Raw genomic sequence first — 19,752 nt, 5'->3', positions numbered from 1 at the left:
AGGAATATTGGACATTTTACTGAAAGAACTGAGTGGCTGAAGTTTTTAACCCTGGCATATAACCTGCTCAGAGTTGAAAGTTTATTCATACTTCCATGGTGTCCTGAATGAATATGCTGTATATTGTGATTTTGTGTTGATATTTGTATTGAAAAAGGAGATTGAGGTTTTAACCAGGTAACCACTAAAAGTCAGGAGGAAAAATTTGTTTAGGAATGAGGGAATTACTTTGACTATATCCTTTCAAGGATCAATGAGGCAAGAATATTTGTAATAGCTTTTTCCTTTCCAGACAATTGACAACAAATTAAGCATTAGGGAAGACAGCTGGAGAGACAGGGACAGAGCTGTAGGCTTCATGTAACAGTTTGCTGCAGCTGTTTCTGCAGGGCTCTGCCTTTGCTGTGAGTGTGATCACAAAACATTTCCCTTGTTTCCAGCATCACTCAGCAGCCAGGTCTGATTGCTGAACCAATATCCTGGTTCTGTCTTGCTATTCCTCACTCACTCTGATTTTGTGTGGCTAATGAAGAAGAGTGAAACAAACTTCTTGTGTCAAAGGAAACATCAGCATCTTTCCACACTACCTCATATTCAGGCAGTCTCTGTCAAAGAAACCCAAGAACATGAGGGGAAGTCAGTACTACAACATGTGTTTTCAGTTACTAAGAAAACCAAAGGGCAGATAATGGGTTTGGATCTAATGGCAATTGATAGTCAATACATATGGAAAGCAAACTGCAGTCTTCTCACATTTCCTCAAGAAACCAGAATTTAAAAGCTTATCACTTAATGCTGACAACACAGGAAATACAGTCATGGGTTTCACCATGGATTCAGAAAAGTACCTACATCCTTCTCACAGCACTCAAATGTGTGACTTCTTCAATTCTTTTAACTATTCAATAGAGAGAGGAAAATGGATTTGTGAATTTCTGTTATCAGTGGAAAACAACCAGGTTACAGTGCTGATGTGACTAGTTAGAGGTATTGGTGTGATTGATTCACTGCTGATCTTAAGAAAGGACCTCTCACTCATCCAATTTAGCCCAGCTGAGTACACATTTACATATATAGTCCCATAATTTCTATGTGGGATCATGAGGAGGATTAACAGAGCACTGGTTATAGCACTGCTTTTATATCAGTATAGCCAGCTTTATTTCCCAGACAAAAACTTTAATTCAGATGAGGTTAGGCCATGCATATGAGCAAGGCAATAGATCACACTGAGATAATCAAAAGTGAATGTGAAGAAAAAAAAAAAAAAAGTAGAAGAAAAAGGTTTTGAATCAGAATTACAGAACCATTCAGCTTGAAGGAGCCCCTGAGATCACCTGAATGGTCTGGTACAGCTCAAACAGAAGTTAAAGCTTCAAGCAGAAATTTGTGGTTAAAGCTCTGCAGGCTGTTTGCAACACAAGTATATTATTTTTAAGTCTCTTAGATTTTACAACATTCTTATCTATGAATTTTCTCCTAAAACTATAAAAGTTACAGGATTTAACCTTGGCGGGACCAACTTCATTGACCTTTGACCTCAATACTCTCACTGCTAGTTCCAAAACTTGCCTCATGGGAAATTTGGAGAAATGCTCTAATTAGAGATAATTCTGTTCAGATATTTCATTTACTGTTCCTCTATTGCTTCATTTCTTTTCATAACTTAGAACGAAATGAATATCTGAGATATTAATCTGTTGTTAGTTTGTTTTTCCCCTAAACCCATCAGATTCTAGATCTCCTATTAAACTTGCATACTGTGAAAGTTGTCTATGTGGTTTTAAAGAGCAGATTGATGTCACAGTAGATTTTATATTTAGTAGAGCAATAAATAAATAGTGCTTTAGGTAAAAAATACTATTTTCACACACTTCCACTAATAAAACATTACTCTCGTCAGTAAGATTGCCTGAAAAGACAAGTTGTGACAAGGATTCTATGAAATACCAGTGGAATTCTCCTAGTATTCCCTAACCCAATATGTGCCTGGATTTATCGCATGGAAATTCCAAGTCTCTTTTAGGTTCAGCGCAGAGCGAATTTTCATGTGCCCGTGCTGCCATCTCATGGCAGTCAAGCCTCCTGCACCAGTCCTGCGTCAGCGCAGTGTCACCTGCCGCCAGCACCGTGTCACCGGCTGTCTGAGCACTCTGCGTGTGACACCGCCATCAGCCCAGAAAGGCCATAACAGCTCCACTCTTACTGACGTCTCCTACTCAACATCCTTCTGATCTCATCCTGGTGAGAACTTCTCAGGATGAAGAGAATTTAACGAGCTTTACATACAATCCTTCACTTAAATGTGGGCAAACAGACCAAAGCCAAGTTATTTTTCCCGCTCTATATTTACATAATATGAAGAAGAAATTCATTGTTTATAGACACATTAACTCCAAAGACATCAGAAAGTAAAAATGTGGTGGCAAGATTTGTGAACCACTGAGACCATAGGTCTCTCATGCAGCAAGTCCTGCTGCAGCTTTCACTATGCATGATTGAAATTGGAGTGAGACATTGAAAATCTAGTGTAGATAATTTTGAAGCCTCATTTACAATTACACCTCAGTTCAGGGTCCATAATATATCAATTTTAACCTACTCATTATATCTCTATCTATCCAACTGAAACGTTCTCTATTAAACTTCTGCTTCCTCCAATCATATTTTACTGTGGTCAAGACATCCCTTAAGCCTGACTTTGACAAAGAAAAAATCTGTTTTCTGTATGTTGCTTTCTTAGCTACATATTCATTGCTATCCACCTGCTCTTTTCTGTTGGCTCTATGTAGATTGAAGGATAGGTGGATAGACAAAATCTGTTAATTTGCTTTCCATTAGCCAAATTTTAGCTTTATTCCCTAATTCTACATTTACAGGGACTAGGAGAACTACCAAAATAATCTCAAACAATAATGGCTGATATTCTTGGCCTACTTGTCTTATAAAAAGTTCCTTATCTTGTGAAATGCTCCTTTGTTAAGACCACACAACTTTTTTGAAAGCTCAGAGAAAAATTAACCATTAGTTTGTGCTGGGGCTCACTCATGCTTAGGTTAATATTTAATTACATCACTAGAACTTGTTAGTAGTGGTAGCAAGAGACTTTCAGACTTACACTGAGTGTGAACTTGCCTCAGTTTTCCTAGGCAGGTACTGGAAAAGACCTACTTGATTGATTGATTGATTGATTGATTGATGAGTGACTTCTCTCACATTTAATAGCTTCATTTTCTTCACTTTCTCTCCTTCCTGCAACAAACAAGCATTGTTTTACTTTATTTGAAAATTCCTCCCTCAAAGATCTCTGCTCCTCAAAAGCTTGTGTTTTGTGTGTATTTGTTCATCATTATTAAACCTATCAGTCTTGTACAGAGTTTTCTGTAAGACCCTGGTGTTTCAACTCACTCTGTAAATAATTTAGAAGAACAAGCTTTTTGTTATTTTCAGTGATGCTTCATGCAATATGGACAGCACCTCAAGCATTAAGATTGCAAATACAACCACATGTATGTTTTAATTATTCATCATCCAGGCAGCTCTTCCTTGGCTAACGATTTGAGTCGTTTCTTCCACATATACTGTGCTTTTATTTATCTCACATTTGCCAGGTTTTTTTTTTCTTATTTTCTGATTGACATTAGCATTATTTCTACACCAAATAGGGGTGAAATCTAGAAGATTGTCAGTTTTCTTTCACAAAGGCCTCAGCCATATCCAAAACCATGTCCTGGAATTGTTTGAGGAACGTTAGTTATCTGTCAAACGGGAGGAAAAGGTAAAAATGGTTTCACTGAATGGAATTAACTTTTCTCTCTGAAAGATATCTTGATTATAAATATAAGCAACAAGATAATATTATATATGAATGCAGCTCATGGCTTTGAAGCATTTCAGTCGGTTAGACAAAGAAGAATCTCCTTTTATTAATCCAGTTTTATCATAACAACCAGACAGATACAGAGATATTCAGTGATTTCCCACACTGTTTCAATAAAGAAAGCCAGTGTCAGTCAGAAAATGTATCCATCATCTGCTGGGTGAGCATACTCTGCTGCAAACCCTTGCAGTTCTACCGTGACTCTCAAAACAGCTTGTTCTTGTCTTTAAAGAGTGACAAGCTGGAGCTCTGTGACCATGAGAATTTTAATTATTTATGCAATTTTTAATCCTTGTGGTTGCATTTTCTAAAATTATTTATAAGGCAATCTTGCCTGTAGTTTCACGACGGTTCAGTTGGCAAGAATGGGCCCTGATAGCTTTCTGTATTCATTTTCCTCTGCATGAAAAAAATGAAGTGCTGGCTGATCTGTGTGTCTTCAAACCAAAGGATGGGACTGAGGGGGGACTGGGATTTTTATGTTACCTGTTGCTAAACACCTTGGAATAATTCCTCCTTATTTAAATACTGTACCCATACCTAGCAGTTGAGTAAGAATTAATCCATAAAATTTCCAGAAATTACCTTAAAAAGAAAGTATGCCAATGGCTCTGGCCCTAATTTGGTAGTTGCCACATATCTTTTTGAGGTTTTTCCATCTTTCTCTTTTATCTTTTTAGTTTATATTCCTTCCTTCAGCTGTTCTATTACAGTGACCTTATAATTTTTAATTTTCAATGAGAAGAATTGACGAGGTCTCCAAATTCCTGCCAGGAAAACCTTCTCTTTTTGTTTGGGGTTTTTCTTGACAGGTTGATAAATATATTCACAATATATTTTTAATTTAAGTTTGTCAGAGTTTCAGCGTAAATGTTAACATGGTAATAACAACACAATTTACACATTGGGAGAGCAGAGATGTTGAATATTTATACACACTTCTGCTATAGTAGCCTTAATAGCATAGTAATGCAACCACATTTTCAGCCTGAGTAAATGTAATTGCTTCCAATTCTGTGTGTTCACAAGGTTTATTTCTTCAGCTAATAAAAGCAAGGACACGCAGAATACTGATATGCCAGTGATAAACATGGTGTGTGTTTGTGAGTGTGGAGCTTGAGGCACCACCCCTGATGATCCATGCACACAGGCATTCTCTGGGAATGCCACAGAAGGTTTAACAAGCTGGGAGCCAGCGTGGAGGACCAAGAACTGGTGATGGATACAGCCTGCACACCACCACCCAGCAGCTCCTTTCCCAGTCAGCCTGCTTTACCTTTGTGCCCCTGTGGCACAGGCAGGCCCAGAGGGGCCAGGCAGGACAAGAGGACTGTTATAGATACATATTGACTTTTAGCAAATATTAAAATGGATTCTACATGTGTGATGTTAAAGTAAATTTGTTATAAACATATAGTTTTTATTTCTGTTGTTAATTAAACTTAGACATAGTAGTGAAATAGCTGATATAAGTATGCTTGTGTTGAAATGCCTGCTTGGATGGATAACATCCAATGAACATAGGATTAGGACACCAGCTACAAATGTGCCAACTATCAGCACTCTCTGTCTGAAGATGGTGTTGCCTGGGGCCAAAACTGAAGGTGATGTTTAAAAAGGACCAAAACCGCAACCAAGGAATACACGTGCTCTAAAAACATGGATCCAAGGAGGAGATGTGCTAAACAATTCTTGGAACACGTAAACTAGTTTGGGGAAAATTTTACTTTGGATAAGGCTCTATGAATATGCAACAGGCTGATGTAAGGGAAAAGTATTTAAGGGGTATCTCCAAATATAAGTGTGCTCTTGGTTGAGTGCCAAGACACACCCGGCCCGGCTGTAATAACTTTTGATTTATCTGCGCCTATTGTCTTTTATTAAACTTTTTAAATTTTCACAGGAGAGCGAACGTGTTTTTCACAGTACATAGACCAGAGCAGCGCCAGTGGTGATTCAGGTTGGACATCAACAGGTATTTCTTCACTGACAGGGTGATTAGACATCGGAACAGGCCACCCAGGGATGTGGCGAAGCAGCGGACCCTGGAGGTGTTTAAGGAAAGGCTGAAGGCGGCACAGAATGCCAGGGCCTGGCTGACATGGTGGTGTTCGCTCACAGGCTGGACTCGATGAGCAGGGAGATCTCTTCCAAGCTGATTCTGTGACTCTGTGACCACTCACCTGCAGGGCTCGGTTTTCCGCTTATTTCACGAGCGCACAGAGCCCCTGTGCCCGAGGAGCATCGCGCTGAGGAGCACGGCCCGGAGGACAGCCGCGGGCTCCGCAAGGGCGTTCCCTCAGGGAGCGGCGGGGCGGGGCCGGGCACGCACCGCCCCTCACGGCCCGCCTAGCCCCGCCCTTTCCCCCTCTGGTCTCCCATTGGTCCGCTCCCCGCCCGCTCTCCGCCAATCGCCGGCCGCACTGCCTAGCTCCCCTCCTTCCCCTTCCCGCGCCCGCGCCCGCCGGCGCGTCGCGAGGCGGGGTCGTTAGCCCCGCCTCCTGCGTTAGCCGCGCCCCCTCGCGGACGGACCGGGTGGTGATTGGCCGGTGCTGGCGGGGGCGGTGCAGGAGTGGGCGGGGCCGGGCCGGGCCATGGCCGCGCCGGGGGCTGCGCGGCCCCGCAAGGTGCGTGAGGGCTGGGGGGAGCGGGCGGGGCGCGGTTCTCGTTCGGGGCCTCCCGGGGCCAGAGCCCGGGGTTGCTCGGGGGGGGATAGGGGACCGTCGGGGAATCCTCCCGCCGTCCGCATAACGACTCCTGCGCGAGGTCGGGCCTTCCGAGGGCGAGCCCGGCTTGCACCGCAGCCACCTGACGGCGGTCCTGAGGCGCTGCGGGCGGTGCTGGGCCTCTCTCTCTGCCCGAGAGCTCCTAGGGTGGCTGCAGCGGAAGGCAGCTAGGATCGGTGAGGTCTGCGGCATCTCCCTGAAGAAGAAAGGCTGGAGGGGCTGTGTCTGTTCAGCCTCGAGAGGAGATGGCTGGGAGCGGACCTTACCACTGTGTATGAATGGCTGAAGGGGGTGTGGGAGGATGGAGCCCGGCTCTGCTCGGTGGGGCTGAGCAGCAGGACACGAGGCAGCGGGCACAAACCGATGCACAGGGAGTTCCACACGAACACGAGGAAGAGCAGGTTGTCCAGAGAGGATATGGAGTCTCCCTCACTAGAAATGCTCAGGAACAGGTCAGGATGCAGAGCTGTGCCATGTGCTCTGGGATGCTCTGCTTGCGCCACTGTGTCCCTCCCAGCCTCACCCATGCTGTGATTCGGTGACTGTGATTGTGTTCTTGTGCTGCTCTGGCCGTAGATCATTCCTAAAGTCCCCACAGTTCAGGTCTGTATTTATCAATGTGTTTCTATTTGAAACACATTTGTACATCAGCTCTTGGAGAATCCTTAAGTGTGTGGAAATTAACAAAGCATCCTGCTGTCAATGCATATTTTGTGAAATGAAACCCACAACTCTCAGGGTCTACTGGCAGCAGTTGCACCCTTGTCCTTGAAAGCTGTAATGTCCCTTGAACTGATCCACCTTGGCAAAGGTTCTTGGAATTGGTGGGCAATAGTAGTCTTCAAATGTTGTGAAAATACTTCAAGAAAATCAAGGTGTATTTCTGTAATCAACAGGCTCTGTCTTCTGGAAGGCTGTCAGGAGCAACTAAGCTAACAAATGGAAGAAATCAGTAAGACCTTATTCACTAGTACTGTTTTAAATTGAGTGTATATGTGAGCATTTGGGAGCCTTATACTTGTCATACCTCAATTGAACAAAAAATCCTTGTGTGTCTATATAAAACATTTTGAACTGAAAAGTTCTAAGCAGCCCTTGAACAGATAGGCACAAACTGAATAGAAATTTTGCATAGAAAAATACAGATTTCACTCTTCATGTTTTATTTATAAAAAGACTTAATTTATATAATTACTAGCTGTAGAGAAGACTGTTGAGTAGAGACTGAATTCTTCTTTGGCATAAATTGTTAATAAACAAATAATTGTTATTATCTGCTTAACATGTTTTTTGCAGCTATGCAAAGTTTTCAGAAATAGAAAGTTATTTTGTTTCATGAAAAAATAAATTTTCTTTTGCTTGCTATTATTGAATGAAAGTAAGTGGTTTTTTAACTTTGTTTCCCATTAAGGAGGTGGTATAAACAGTGAATTTCACTTTTTCAGGTTTGGCTTAAAGAAAGGATGCCATTCTGATGTAAAATTCTATTCCCCTGAATCTGCCAATCAGGTAATTAAATGGCTCTTTAACACAGTCATCCATGTTATCTAAAGAAGGGAAATTGGAATACCTTGAGTAACAGAGAAAAGCCAGATTAATTTAGATCCTAATTAATTTTCTTCTGAACCTGACATTGCTCCTGCAAGGCAAGCAAGAGTGTCTGCACTGTATCTTGCAGATAGGAGCAAATGGGCTTTGTGTGCAGCGAGTTTGGCTCTGACAGATGTCCTTAAGGCGCATTTTGCAAATACAAATAAGCTGCTTATGGCCAAGGGCTGGCCCTCACAGGAGAGCAGCTGCCCTTGTTACTTTTTTGTGCTGGAGAGAAAGAGTAGCACAGTCAGTGCTACAGTACTGGTTTTGGGTAGTCCTGAGCCAGTTGTCTCCAAAATACAAGTAGGAGGTATTGTTTAAATGTACATGGAAATAAGAATAAAATACATACGTGTAATTAACCTCAAATTGAGCAAATGGACAGGGGTGCAACACACAATTTAGTTATTTTGCAGAATCTGTGTGTTTGCAAACTTCCATCTGTGTAATTGCAAAGTAGTACATGGGAAATGATAGATTTTTTTGGTTATGAGTTGTTCTTTGTCAGCTGGCAGATTGGGGTACACTCACCTCTAAAACAGCATCTTGGTTTACTGAAAGGAAACAGTGCTACTCATTAACTGACTGCAGTGCTCTTTGTGCAGGTTGATACTATTCATAATGGACTTGACAATTGTGCAGCTTTACTGAAGAGTATCTTACAAAAGGAAGCTACAGGTTGTACCTATAGAAAACACAAGTTGCATTTTTATGTTCTGTAATACTCTCTTGATTTGTTTTGTTGACCACTTCTTCTTTCAATTAATACTAGGAAGGGAGACTGTCCATAAGCAACCTGGGAAAACAACTACCTTTAAATGTACTTCCAAGCCTTTGCTAACCAAAGGAAATACTTCCAAGAAGAAAGGGTTAAAAAGAATCAATACTCCTTCCCCTGTCCAAAAAGAAATTGGTAAGTGGGCTTTCTTGGGCTTGATTTATTTTTTGTTCGAGCAACCTTGAAAGACTCCTCAACTTATTGAGATTCAGCAAGGCTTCACATAATTGTTGCCATTTGTTACAGGTTGATCCTGGGCTGGTTCCACAAAAGGATGTATTATTTCCTTTTAGAAACCTTAAATGTTTACTAAACAATTACTGAAATTCACAGGTGTTTGAACTTCAGGTACATGAAAGCTGAATGTCTTTACAAGTACAAACATAATCAGGTTTATCTGGTAGGAAGTGTGGAGGAGAATGGTAATACCCTTTCCCTGTTTCTCTTGGACAGGGAAACATTGCAGTTCTTGGACTCAGTTTAGGATCCACAGCTAGAAACTGATCTGAAGTTCAGTGTCCAGCCAGGCTTTTCTCAAAGAAGGATTTGTGGAAACAGGGAAGTGTGGCTAGAAATGACAAGACCTCAAATGGTTTAGTGGCCAAAGCACTGAATAGAAAGGTAGATGGAGTGCTGTCAGCTGCTTTGCTCCCAGGGGAAATATTTCATTTATTATCATTTCTGCCTCTCTGCACTCTGTTTCTTCTGTGCAATTTCTAATCCAGTAGGTGAGTGTGGCATATGGACAGGCATGTAGCAGAATGCCCACTGGGAATTGTAGGAAGTGAGCAGGTAGCTGATGTCTTCCCAGCACTGTAAAATTATAGAGTTTTAATTATACTTAAGCAGAGATTTCAAGAATTATTTTAGAACTGGCCTTCTGTAGGATTAAGTCTCTATGCTTCCTTCAAGGACAGCTGCCTGTCCAACTGCGTTAGGTTGCTCTATCTGGTAGAAAAAATTGATGGATTCATTTGCTGGTGAATCAAAATCTGACTGGTATCCTGGGCCAAAGGATCTTTGTTTCTGTTTTCAAGGGAGCCTTCCAGAATCTGCCAGACAATACAATGGGTTTGTGTAGATCAAGAAGACAGGCAACTTCAGCTGGAGTTTTTTGTTCTTTCTTTTTCTGCAGTGCCAATATCAAATAGAAAAGTTGCCTCATCTACCACACCTGCTGAGAAGGAGCTTTCCAGTGCAGCACAGCATCAGATGGTTCAGTCAAATCATGTGCCTTGCAGTGACCACTCTCCTGTGGCATATCAGAAACTGTATGAGCATGTGCAAACTCAGATGTCTCTGATAACTGGCCAACCCCCACAGAAGAGCAATGAAATTCCTGTAACTCCTTCTCCTACCTCAAACCAGGGTTAGTGGAACTGTTAATATAGAGTTGACTATTTAACTGCATGAGTTTTGCCCACATTGCCCTGATCTATAAGTGTTGTTTTCTTTTAGGATGTCAAAATGTTACAGCTTTGAATTATCATTTACCTACCTCCACATCAACACCATCCCTGCAACATTCAGCTAATTCCTTATCCACTCACTCAGTAAGTAAAGTTTGATTCTCACTATCAAGAAACACTGAATTAGCACTGTCTACTTATTTATACATTTCCTTGTGTCAGTTTTCCTAATCATTCTCCTTTAAAAAAATTGTGTATTTCAAACTGTAGTGATGCACAGACAAAACACTGCTATTCAAAACACATTTTATGTAGACACCAAAAATTGAAATTAGAGGCATTTCAGCTGGCTGCTTGCTTCTGCCTGGGGAATTCTGTAAAGCACAGCAAACATGGAGAGTGCAGGAAATTATTGATTACTGTTAATTACATTCTCAGTAATGTACACTAGGATCATTAAGCAACTCCTGACAGAAGAACACATATATCCTATGGAGCTTTCCCTGCCAATGATCAAGGCAATTATTTCTTCAGACATGCTGTATTAGAGTCACACGTTAAAATGCCTGTGTATTTCAGGGTATGGAATAGAGATGATGGAGAATACCAGCTGCCACCTCAGGAAATGTGGCAAAGGGCTGGAATTTACCTTGAATCTGTAAGACTGTAGATTTACCTTCCATTGCAGACAGTCCATGTATAGCTAGTGATGACCTTGACTTTTTAAAAATTCACCTACTTAAAATATTGAAAGGTAACAGTGTTGTCCTTTATATTTCTTTTCTTCCCTGTTCTGCTTGGATTCAAGAAACTGCTGAGGGTTTTCATTACAGAACTGCTGTAAAAGAGCTGTGCTTTAATGTTGCCAATAACATTAAAGGTAATCTAAATCAGATTTACATTTTAAGTTCTCCTTATTATACAGGAAAATTATTCCATTATTAATTTGTAGTTGTTCTTATAATTAGCAAAGAATGAACAAGTTTACATTGAGTCAGACAAGGGTAGTGCTGTTTGGGATTTTTCTCCTAAAGATATAAATATCATGTTAATTTTTTGTTTAATTAGAATATCTTTTATGCAGGGAGTTCCTGTAGACAGTGCCAATGAGTGTGTGCCAGAGATGGGAGGAGGACCTGTGGTTTGCCCAGTGGTTTCTGCTGCTCCTGCTGCTGCTGCACAAACACAGTCTGGAACTGCTGTTCCTGGTGTGATCCCCTGTACAGCAGCAGGAGCATTAACCCCTTCAGTGCCTGCACTGGTGCCAACATCTTGTGCCAGAGAGGTGGCCCCAAGCCAGGAGCAGCAGGTAAAAGAAGCAGATTTGATGCGGTGCATACAAGCCCTGTTACAATCCCATGAGATGCTGAATGGCAGGACTGAGCAGAGGGGCCATCATCACTGTCCAGCAAAGCATGATGGCTCATGTGACACAGAGGAGGATGCTCCTGAGGAGCACAGTGAGGACACGGTCAGTGAAGAAGATGAATTGGATGTAATTGATGTGTCTCCAGTGAAAGATACAAGCTGCAAGACGAGTTGTGTGAAGAAGGTTCTAAAATCTAGAAAAGAAAGCCCGGAAGAAACAGCCCATAAAGTTAGGACTGTAAAGTATCTTCTGGGTGAGCTCAGAGCACTGGTAACAGATCAAGGTGAGGACATTTTCATTGTGCACTAGAGTTATTACGTACAAATAACACAAGAGCTCGATTAAAGGAGTGAGCACTTCAGTTTCTGCAAGTTGTACGTGTCCGATGATATGTGACTTCTTACTGTGGTTTTTCACAACTGTAAAACCTTCAGGATTCACTCTGGATAAGTATTAAGTTATTTTTATAATATTTTAATCTTATTATGACAGCAAGATAAAGATTGTTGCTATTCCATATAAGAGCTTTCCCCTGAGAAGGGTCCTGGTGTGGACAGGTTGCAATAGCAGTCCCACCTAGGCTGGTTGGAAAGATGGTTGTGTTTTATTGAGGATGTAAAGCATAGTTTTCATACTCAAGCTCAACAATTTTAAATAAAGATAGTTAAAGATGAAGTTTTCTTGGGGGCAAAACCCCCAGATACTATTAAATCTCTTTGCAGATTGCTTAATCACATGTAAAACATTAGTTATATTACAGATTTATAGGTTTATGGAGTCTTTCTTCCTTCACTTCTTGCAGGTGACTCAGAAATGCTGAGGTTGATGAGTGAAGTGGAGGACTCAGTCTCCTTGCTCCCAGCTGTGGTGGGAAGTACGAATCTCCAGGCTGAGATAGCTCTGGCTTTGCAGCCCCTGCGCAGTGAGAACGCCCAGCTGCGCAGGTGGGGAGCTCCTCGGGGAGCCTGGGCTCACTGCACTGCACCTGAAGCATCTCTAACTGCTCTGCCTTAAATTGCCTTTCTTAAGCCTCTTCCCTTCTTGTCTGTGCAATATTTGTGAATTAGAAAGTGTGCTGGTAAAGCTGTACACTCCAAAAAGCAATAATTAACACATCATGGCTTTGGTATTTTGGTAGTATCAGTTACCTCATGATGGGGCCTTTGACTGGATGGGGTGAATGCCTCACTCTGAAAACTGCACTAACAAGATAGTTAGCCTGCTCATGTTCTTTTTGTAGTTTATTCTCAAATGCAAAAGTGTCTCTCATTTCAGAGGCTTCTCACATAACTGGGTAGCATTTACTTCAGAAGAGGGTTATATACTAGGTATTTTATCAGATACATGGAAAGGGTCTTTTGTGTTGAAAAAGGATCAGAATGTAAGAAAAATGTGTTAATTAAGACTTCTTTATGTTTCTAGAATATTCCCTGACATTTAATTCTCAGAAGCAACTTCTCACCAGACTAATTTAAAGTGCAGTCCTTTTGAGTGTATTCTAATATTTCTGAATTTGTGCTTTTTCACAATTCACATTTAGGAGACTAAGAATATTAAACCAGCAACTTAGGGAACAAGAAAGCAGTGAGAAGACATCTGGACAGAGCTGCAGCTATGAATGTAAAGTACCAATAATGTTGCTTGATATGGGTATATTTGTTAAAGCTTTATTACCATAGATATAATTTTTAATTTATATATCTGTAGTTTCATATGTCTGTATGTATTGTGCTCTTTAGTAGTAGCTGAACTAAGTAGGTCTAATGCTGGAAGTGCATTTGCATGGACTGTTGGGCCTTTTTAAACTCCACATACTAGGATTTGGCTCTTCAGCTGCCAAGGAGGTTATTTTTGCTTATGTGCCTCTGAAAGTGAAGATGACTGATTAAATAATTAAGAAGAAAGCTTGAGCTTTATCTTGCTGCAAAAAAAAAAAAAGTAACTCTTCTATCTGTTGCCAAAATTCATATTACCAAGATAATTTAAAAACTCAGTTTTTTAGAAATTCAAGTTACCACACAAAACACTTAAACATTTTATGTTTTACTTTTGGTAGTGGTTTCTTTGCAGTCCTTGAATATGATGCTCCAGAGTCAATTGAAAGAATCGCAGAAAGGCCTTGATTCACTGCAGGCTAAAAATGAAGAACTACTGAAAATAATAGAAAGTCAGAAAGAAGAAAATAAACATCTTGCAAAAGGTGTTCAAGATAAAGAAGAAGAATTGCTAGAAAATAAACAGCATTATGATATTCATTCCACCAAGCTCAAGATTGGTGCGTGTTTTCAATTTGGTTATTCTTTGTGTTTAGCATTTTAAAAGTCAAAAGAAGTAATTGTGTAAGTTCTTTTTGGCATTTCAGAAGTGGAAGAGGCATTAGGAACTGTGAAGAGCCTTCAGTTTAAGCTGGAAGCTGCAGAGAAAGAGAATAAGATTTTGGGCATAACATTACGTCAGCGTGATGCTGAAGTTAAGAGACTGAGGGAATTAACCAGGTACTGTTGGCTAAGGTTTTTTTTGGCCTCCTGACATTATTTTTCTTTTTTAAAAATCTTTCTTATTCCTTGGGGTTTTTAGTTTTTTTTCCATCCTGTGGGTTATTGTAGTCTTAGTATCTTGGTGGTGGGAGGTCACATAAGCTAAACCTTCTCTTTGCAGTTCTTTTTCTTACAGTGCTGCTATAATTTTGTTTTAAAACAGTTGTCATATTCTGTGACTTGAATTCTGTGGTAAAGTAAAATACTATCTGCCAGAACTTGTGTGAAGTCTTAACTCCTAATAGCAGATCTGTTAGGTCTGTAAGGATCTATTAGCCAAAAAGAACTATTGCTGTGAATTTATTTTATCTTGCTCTTTTATGCTGAAAATAGTGGCAAGCTGGGAGATATAAATAGCTTTTTGCAGCTGCATAGTGGTGTGTATCTACAATTGCTTTGGATATGTTGTGCTGAGGAAAAAAAACTGTTGTCTGCTATATGTTTAGTTGGGACTGATTGGAACAGCAGAATACTTTAAATAGACATTTCAAATGCTTCAGTAGAAGTTTAGACACTTCCATGACTGCTGTGCTGACCACCAGGTGGTGGTAGAATGATGTCACATTACACGTGTGTGTGTGTGTGTGTGTGTATGCTAGAGCAAATATCTAAATGTTCATCTCTTTTGATGGCCAGAGCAGTAAGTTAGAAGAAATATTTCTTTTATTATGTTTTTTTTATTTAGATACAATGGGAGGAATAATTCAGAAAACCTTTCTTAGTAATTTTGGTAACTGCTTCTATCTGCTTTCTAGCAGTTTCTTGGCATCAGTTTGTTTCATTGTGTGCTGCTCAAAGCAGGTACACCAGGAATAATCTGGAGAACTTCATTGGGTTGTGCTATTTTTGTTACTTTTTAGCCACAGTGAGCTGAAGAAGAATTCAAAAAACTTGGAATTGGTTCACATATAACAATATCTAGAAAGTGCATTGCAACTTTGCCACAGTCTGATAAAACTAATGGGCTTTTTCTATAGAAAAGTTTTTAACTATTTATTTTTGGTGAGTGATTTTGAATCTGTTTGGTTCATTTTACCCTAACAGAACCTTGCAGGGCAGCATGGCCAAGCTTCTGTCTGACCTCACAGGGGACAGTGTTAGACCCAAACCTGAAAAATCTCTCTCGAAGTCTCGTTTGGAAGACCATGAAAAGCAGATGCAACCTGAGCTGTTTCCTGGGAGTACTTCAGTAATGACTTACCTTAAAACATTAGAAATGGATCATATTTTGATAGATCCGGATCTTCAATTCCCAAATAAAATTGGAGAAGTAGAAATGCAAAGTCTGTCCTATGACAAGTTTGCTGCTGAAGGAAGTAAAATTAACAGTACATTCACAGGAGAACAAACATCAGCTCCCAGAGGACCACCAGCTCCATTGAAGCAAGATGCAGAAACAGGGAGTGATTCTGGAACTTTACTAGATGACCAAACCAAGTTGGATGAGACAATTTATATTCCACTGACTAGCAGTGCTTCTAAAAAACAGCAGCCAGTCTCTGGAAGAAGTGGTGTGCCACCCCAGAGCAGAGGGGCTTGTCAGAGGCTGGATTACCACTGTGAGCTCCCAGGCTCTGTGCAGCAGTATGGATGTGAGGATCCAACTCTAGTGGATAAATTAAATGCTGGGTACAATGTGAAAAAGACTGTGGAAAACACTCTTGAAGTTACAGGGGGTAAAGCAAAGCCAGAAGGAGACAAAGTCCAAGTGAGACCAAGAGGCGTTCCAAGTGGGGCTGCAAAAGATTTCATGGATAAACCAGACCAGACTCAGCCTGGTCCATACCCTTGTGCATCAGTGGCATTTCCAGCAGGGGTTTCTCAGAAAACAGGCAGTGAAGCAGCTGATTTTAGCTGCATTTCATTTGATGATTTCTCAGGGAGGTCTGACTGGAGCGCGTCTTCTTTCTCAACATTTACTTCTCGAGATGAAGAGGACTTTAAAAATAGCTTAGCAGCCCTGGATGCCAACATAGCCAGGTTACAAAGGACTCTGCAAAATAACATTAGGAAACAATGAGTATGAGAAAGCAAAATGGGCTGCAGCTATTTGGATAAATTAAGTTTTTCTGAAGTATATTAAGTATGGTACTGATATGTATATTTGTATGTAACAGCTTGTTCCTAGCTGTCTCAATTATGGATAGAATTTGTTCCTCATTAGGCTGTGGTGCTGTTCCCCTTGATGTGTACAACTTGAAATAACTGGCTTTTTATATAAAATGGCTTTTTTAAATTATTACTTATTTTATACTCTTTACTTGCAAAATTAAATGTACTCGTTTACTTGTGGTTTTTTTCCTTCCCCTAAGAACTGTTGTAAGGTGCTGCACATGAGCAAGAGGTTCCACAGGTAGAGACCAGGGAGGAGCAAGTTACAGAGCAGCGCTGAGAGTTACAGTTGCTAAGTCAGGATTATGCTATTCCAAAAATAAAGACAGCCATCACTATGGGGTTTTTAGTGTATGATATATCCTATGAAATACATGAAGGAATCCCTTTTCACTCACCACTGCTAAAACTGTTTTCTCTTTGCACTGTACTTCAAGGAAGTTGATGAAGTGGAGAGTCCAGACAAGGGCAAGAAAAGGATCATCAAACTTCCATTGCTTTCTACAGTCCTGTTATAGGGCATGGTTTTACAAATGTTTGCTTTTATCTAAAGTAAAAAGGGATGTAGTACCAGTGGATAAACACAGAACAGAAAGATACTGAGGAACAGAAGCAGCAGAGCTGACACAAAGGAGACAAATGAGGCTTTAGCTGGAAGTTGGCAAACCAGTACAGTTAGGAAAGCACCAGAATATACAGCCTGAGGAAGGCATAAAAATTCTACAGTTGTTGAGGGGTCAGACATCTCTTGGACATAAATACAGAGAGTCTGACTGAATCACCTGAATTGGCTCTCACAGGAATGGGACTGGAGCAGGGAATGATTCCAGTCTGTGGTTCTCCCTGCCAGGCTTTACCACATCTCAGTCTCAAGAATATGCATAATTTAAGTGTTTAAATTACAGGTGGAGGAAGGTACCATTTCTTCCATTCTGTGCCTCTTATACCCTCAGCAATGCTTCAGAGCTGTTTTCAGGGAGAATATCTTTGGAAAAGGAACAGCAGTATACAGACCTGAATTTAAGGCTGCTTTTTCTACAGAATTGCCTATTACTTTTTTCCTAGAAAACATTGTTGTCCTTCCTGGCAGTCTTTTTTGTACGTTTCCATGTAGGAGAAAAGTCCCTCATGTCATCTGCTTGTGTGGACATATTTAAAGTTAGGATGCTGTCCATGCATTGTGCTGGGGAGCAGCTCTGATTATTTTAGTTACTGGTAACTGAGTCATACAAAGGTATGAAGAGAACACACACTACAGAAGATGCCAACTGGCACTCCTGCTTTGCAAAAGGAAAGTTAGACTAAATAGTGACTTCAGTCATTTAGAATGCTTTTAAGGCTTGGCCTGGATTTCTCAGTATTCTCCACACTCATGATGCTCAGATTCAAAATAAGGTTGATGGTATGAAAGTGAACAAGTTTTAATTAAGTGTTTACAAGTAGTTTCAGTGTAGAAGCTAAGCAAGATTTAAACAATTATTATGGAGTGGGTTAAAGACAAGCTACAATAAATTCTAATCTTTAGAACTCACAAGAAACCTGAAAAAAGATGGGAAGAACATTCACTAGTAGACAACTCATTCAATTTTCTCCTTGCACCCAAGACTTGAAGGAGGATATTCCTCCTGGCCAATTGCTAATTGTCAAAGGCAGCTGTGGTGCCAGGATGCCCAAGCATGTTGCTCTTGTGTTGACAGCAATTACATTAACTTTTACCTGTGGGGGAAGATGTTTCACCATCTTACTTGTTTCCTGTTTGTCTTTATGCAGTCAGTTCTATAAAAGCAGGAGGTGACTACTGGAAAACACCCCTGGGCATAATGACATGGGAGCAGATTGGAAATGTGTCCCCCATTTCCAAGGAGGAGAAACTTAGAAGAAACAGAAAGGAGGAGACTTTTTTTTTTGTAATGGTCCTTTGTTTTGTACTCCAGTATGTCAATCAGAGCTATGGCACCTCGATGAAATACAAAATTTCCCATATTTGGGCATTATGAATGTGCACTGTTCTGTGTTCAGTAATAGCTGCTGTGAAACATCTCTTCTGTTCTATGGATTAACTTGAATAGCTCAAACTGCAACATCAGTGATCATGATTTAATATTATAAAAAATCTTCACTATGAGGCTGGTGAGGCACTGGAGGAGGTTCCCCCCAAAAGTTGTGGCTGCCCCATCCCTGGAAGTGTTGGAGGCCAGGCTGAACAGGCTGTTCTAGGCTTTGAACAACTTGCTGTCAGGGACCACATCCCTGCCTAGGGCAGGAGGTTGGAACTAGAGGGTGTTTTCCATCCCTTCCAGCCCAAACCATTGTATGATATGTAGCATCATCTAGGTTTTTCTTGTAAACACAGAAGTTACAAGAGTTTCATTTTAACAAATCATGTTCGGTGAAGTTGACATCTGTGCCTTCCAGTGATGTGGAAAGAAAAGGAACTCTTCAAACATGTCATCAAGCTCTTTTCCCTTTATGAACCCTTTCTCTTGTGGAACATAGAAAACCCACACATAACCCTGCTCTGCTTTCTTGAGCAATGAGTGCCTATAATCCAATGTCCAATTCCAAGAACAGGGGAATGGTAATGGCTCCCTGCAAACACAAAGGATTGCTGTCTTACTACTGTGCCAAATTCCATCAAAAACTTTGTAAGGAACAAAAGCTGCCTTATTTGCCGAAGTAAAGCCTGCATCTGTGTGTACTAATAAGTTACCTGGGACACCAGCTGAGGTCAAGTGGCAACATCATTCACTTACCTATGAAGGGAGGTTTTAGACCTTAATATTTCACAAAATGTGTAATAAAAAAAATCCAAAGAAACCGGGGATTGCTGCTGTTACCTCAAGTACCTTTCTTAAGTCTCTGACTTCATGCAGGCATTCCTAACAAGGGTGATTTTTTTCCTAAGAAGGGAAAGAAACATTTCCTTTGTTAGATCAGAGAAACAGGCTAAGGCAAAAAAAAAAAAGGAAAAAAGAAAAGAAAGTCATAAATTTAGTCATGTCAGTGGTCCCCAAATAGTGTAGATGATTATTCAATTTTTTTTTAGCCAGGACAGGTGTGCACACCTGCCACAGCACCAGAGTTTACCAGAAGGGATCAAAATGTCGAGTCTGATTTTGGATATTAAAGTGGTTATGACAGATAATTCAGTCCAAACACAGATTTAGCTCTAAAGCATCCTAGGTAGATTAGACTACTCACACTAATTACCTGTTATCAATTAAGCTCAGGCAGGCCATCTCGAGTGGTTCTTCAAGATGTTCTCCTTCAGCCAGCTGTAGGGATATTCTGGAGTGTTCAGTTAACATGAGTCAGGGCTTTTGCCTGCAGAGCCTTGGGTACAGAGGA

The 19,752-nt window shown here is 40.6% G+C and overlaps 1 protein-coding gene across 1 annotated transcript; it reads left to right on the top strand.

The window, feature by feature from the left end:
• Window positions 1-6,452: 6,452 nt before the first annotated feature.
• Window positions 6,453-16,558, top strand: CCDC14 (coiled-coil domain containing 14). Its single transcript, XM_030952403.1, has 13 exons — window positions 6,453-6,507; window positions 7,503-7,558; window positions 8,052-8,115; window positions 8,805-8,877; window positions 8,972-9,112; window positions 10,113-10,346; window positions 10,436-10,530; window positions 11,471-12,038; window positions 12,558-12,699; window positions 13,296-13,375; window positions 13,812-14,030; window positions 14,118-14,250; window positions 15,337-16,558. Exons 1-13 carry the CDS (start codon window positions 6,475-6,477, stop codon window positions 16,310-16,312), a joined length of 2,814 nt encoding a protein of 937 aa, XP_030808263.1. The 5' UTR covers window positions 6,453-6,474; the 3' UTR covers window positions 16,313-16,558.
• The last annotated feature ends 3,194 nt before the right edge of the window (window positions 16,559-19,752 follow it).

This window comes from Camarhynchus parvulus, chromosome 7 (genome assembly GCF_901933205.1).
Source record: "Camarhynchus parvulus chromosome 7, STF_HiC, whole genome shotgun sequence".
NCBI lineage: Eukaryota > Metazoa > Chordata > Aves > Passeriformes > Thraupidae > Camarhynchus > Camarhynchus parvulus.
Note: the sequence above shows the minus strand (reverse complement) of the source record. Positions and strands in the feature narration are given on the sequence as shown.

Coding starts and splice junctions, on each gene's coding strand:
- CCDC14 (XM_030952403.1), top strand. CDS start 6,475: ATGGCCGCGCCGGGGGCTGCGCGGCCCCGCAAG. Junction 9,113..10,112: donor CCCTGTCCAAAAAGAAATTG/GTAAGTGGGCTT, acceptor CTTTTTCTGCAG/TGCCAATATCAAATAGAAAA. Junction 14,251..15,336: donor AGACTGAGGGAATTAACCAG/GTACTGTTGGCT, acceptor TTACCCTAACAG/AACCTTGCAGGGCAGCATGG.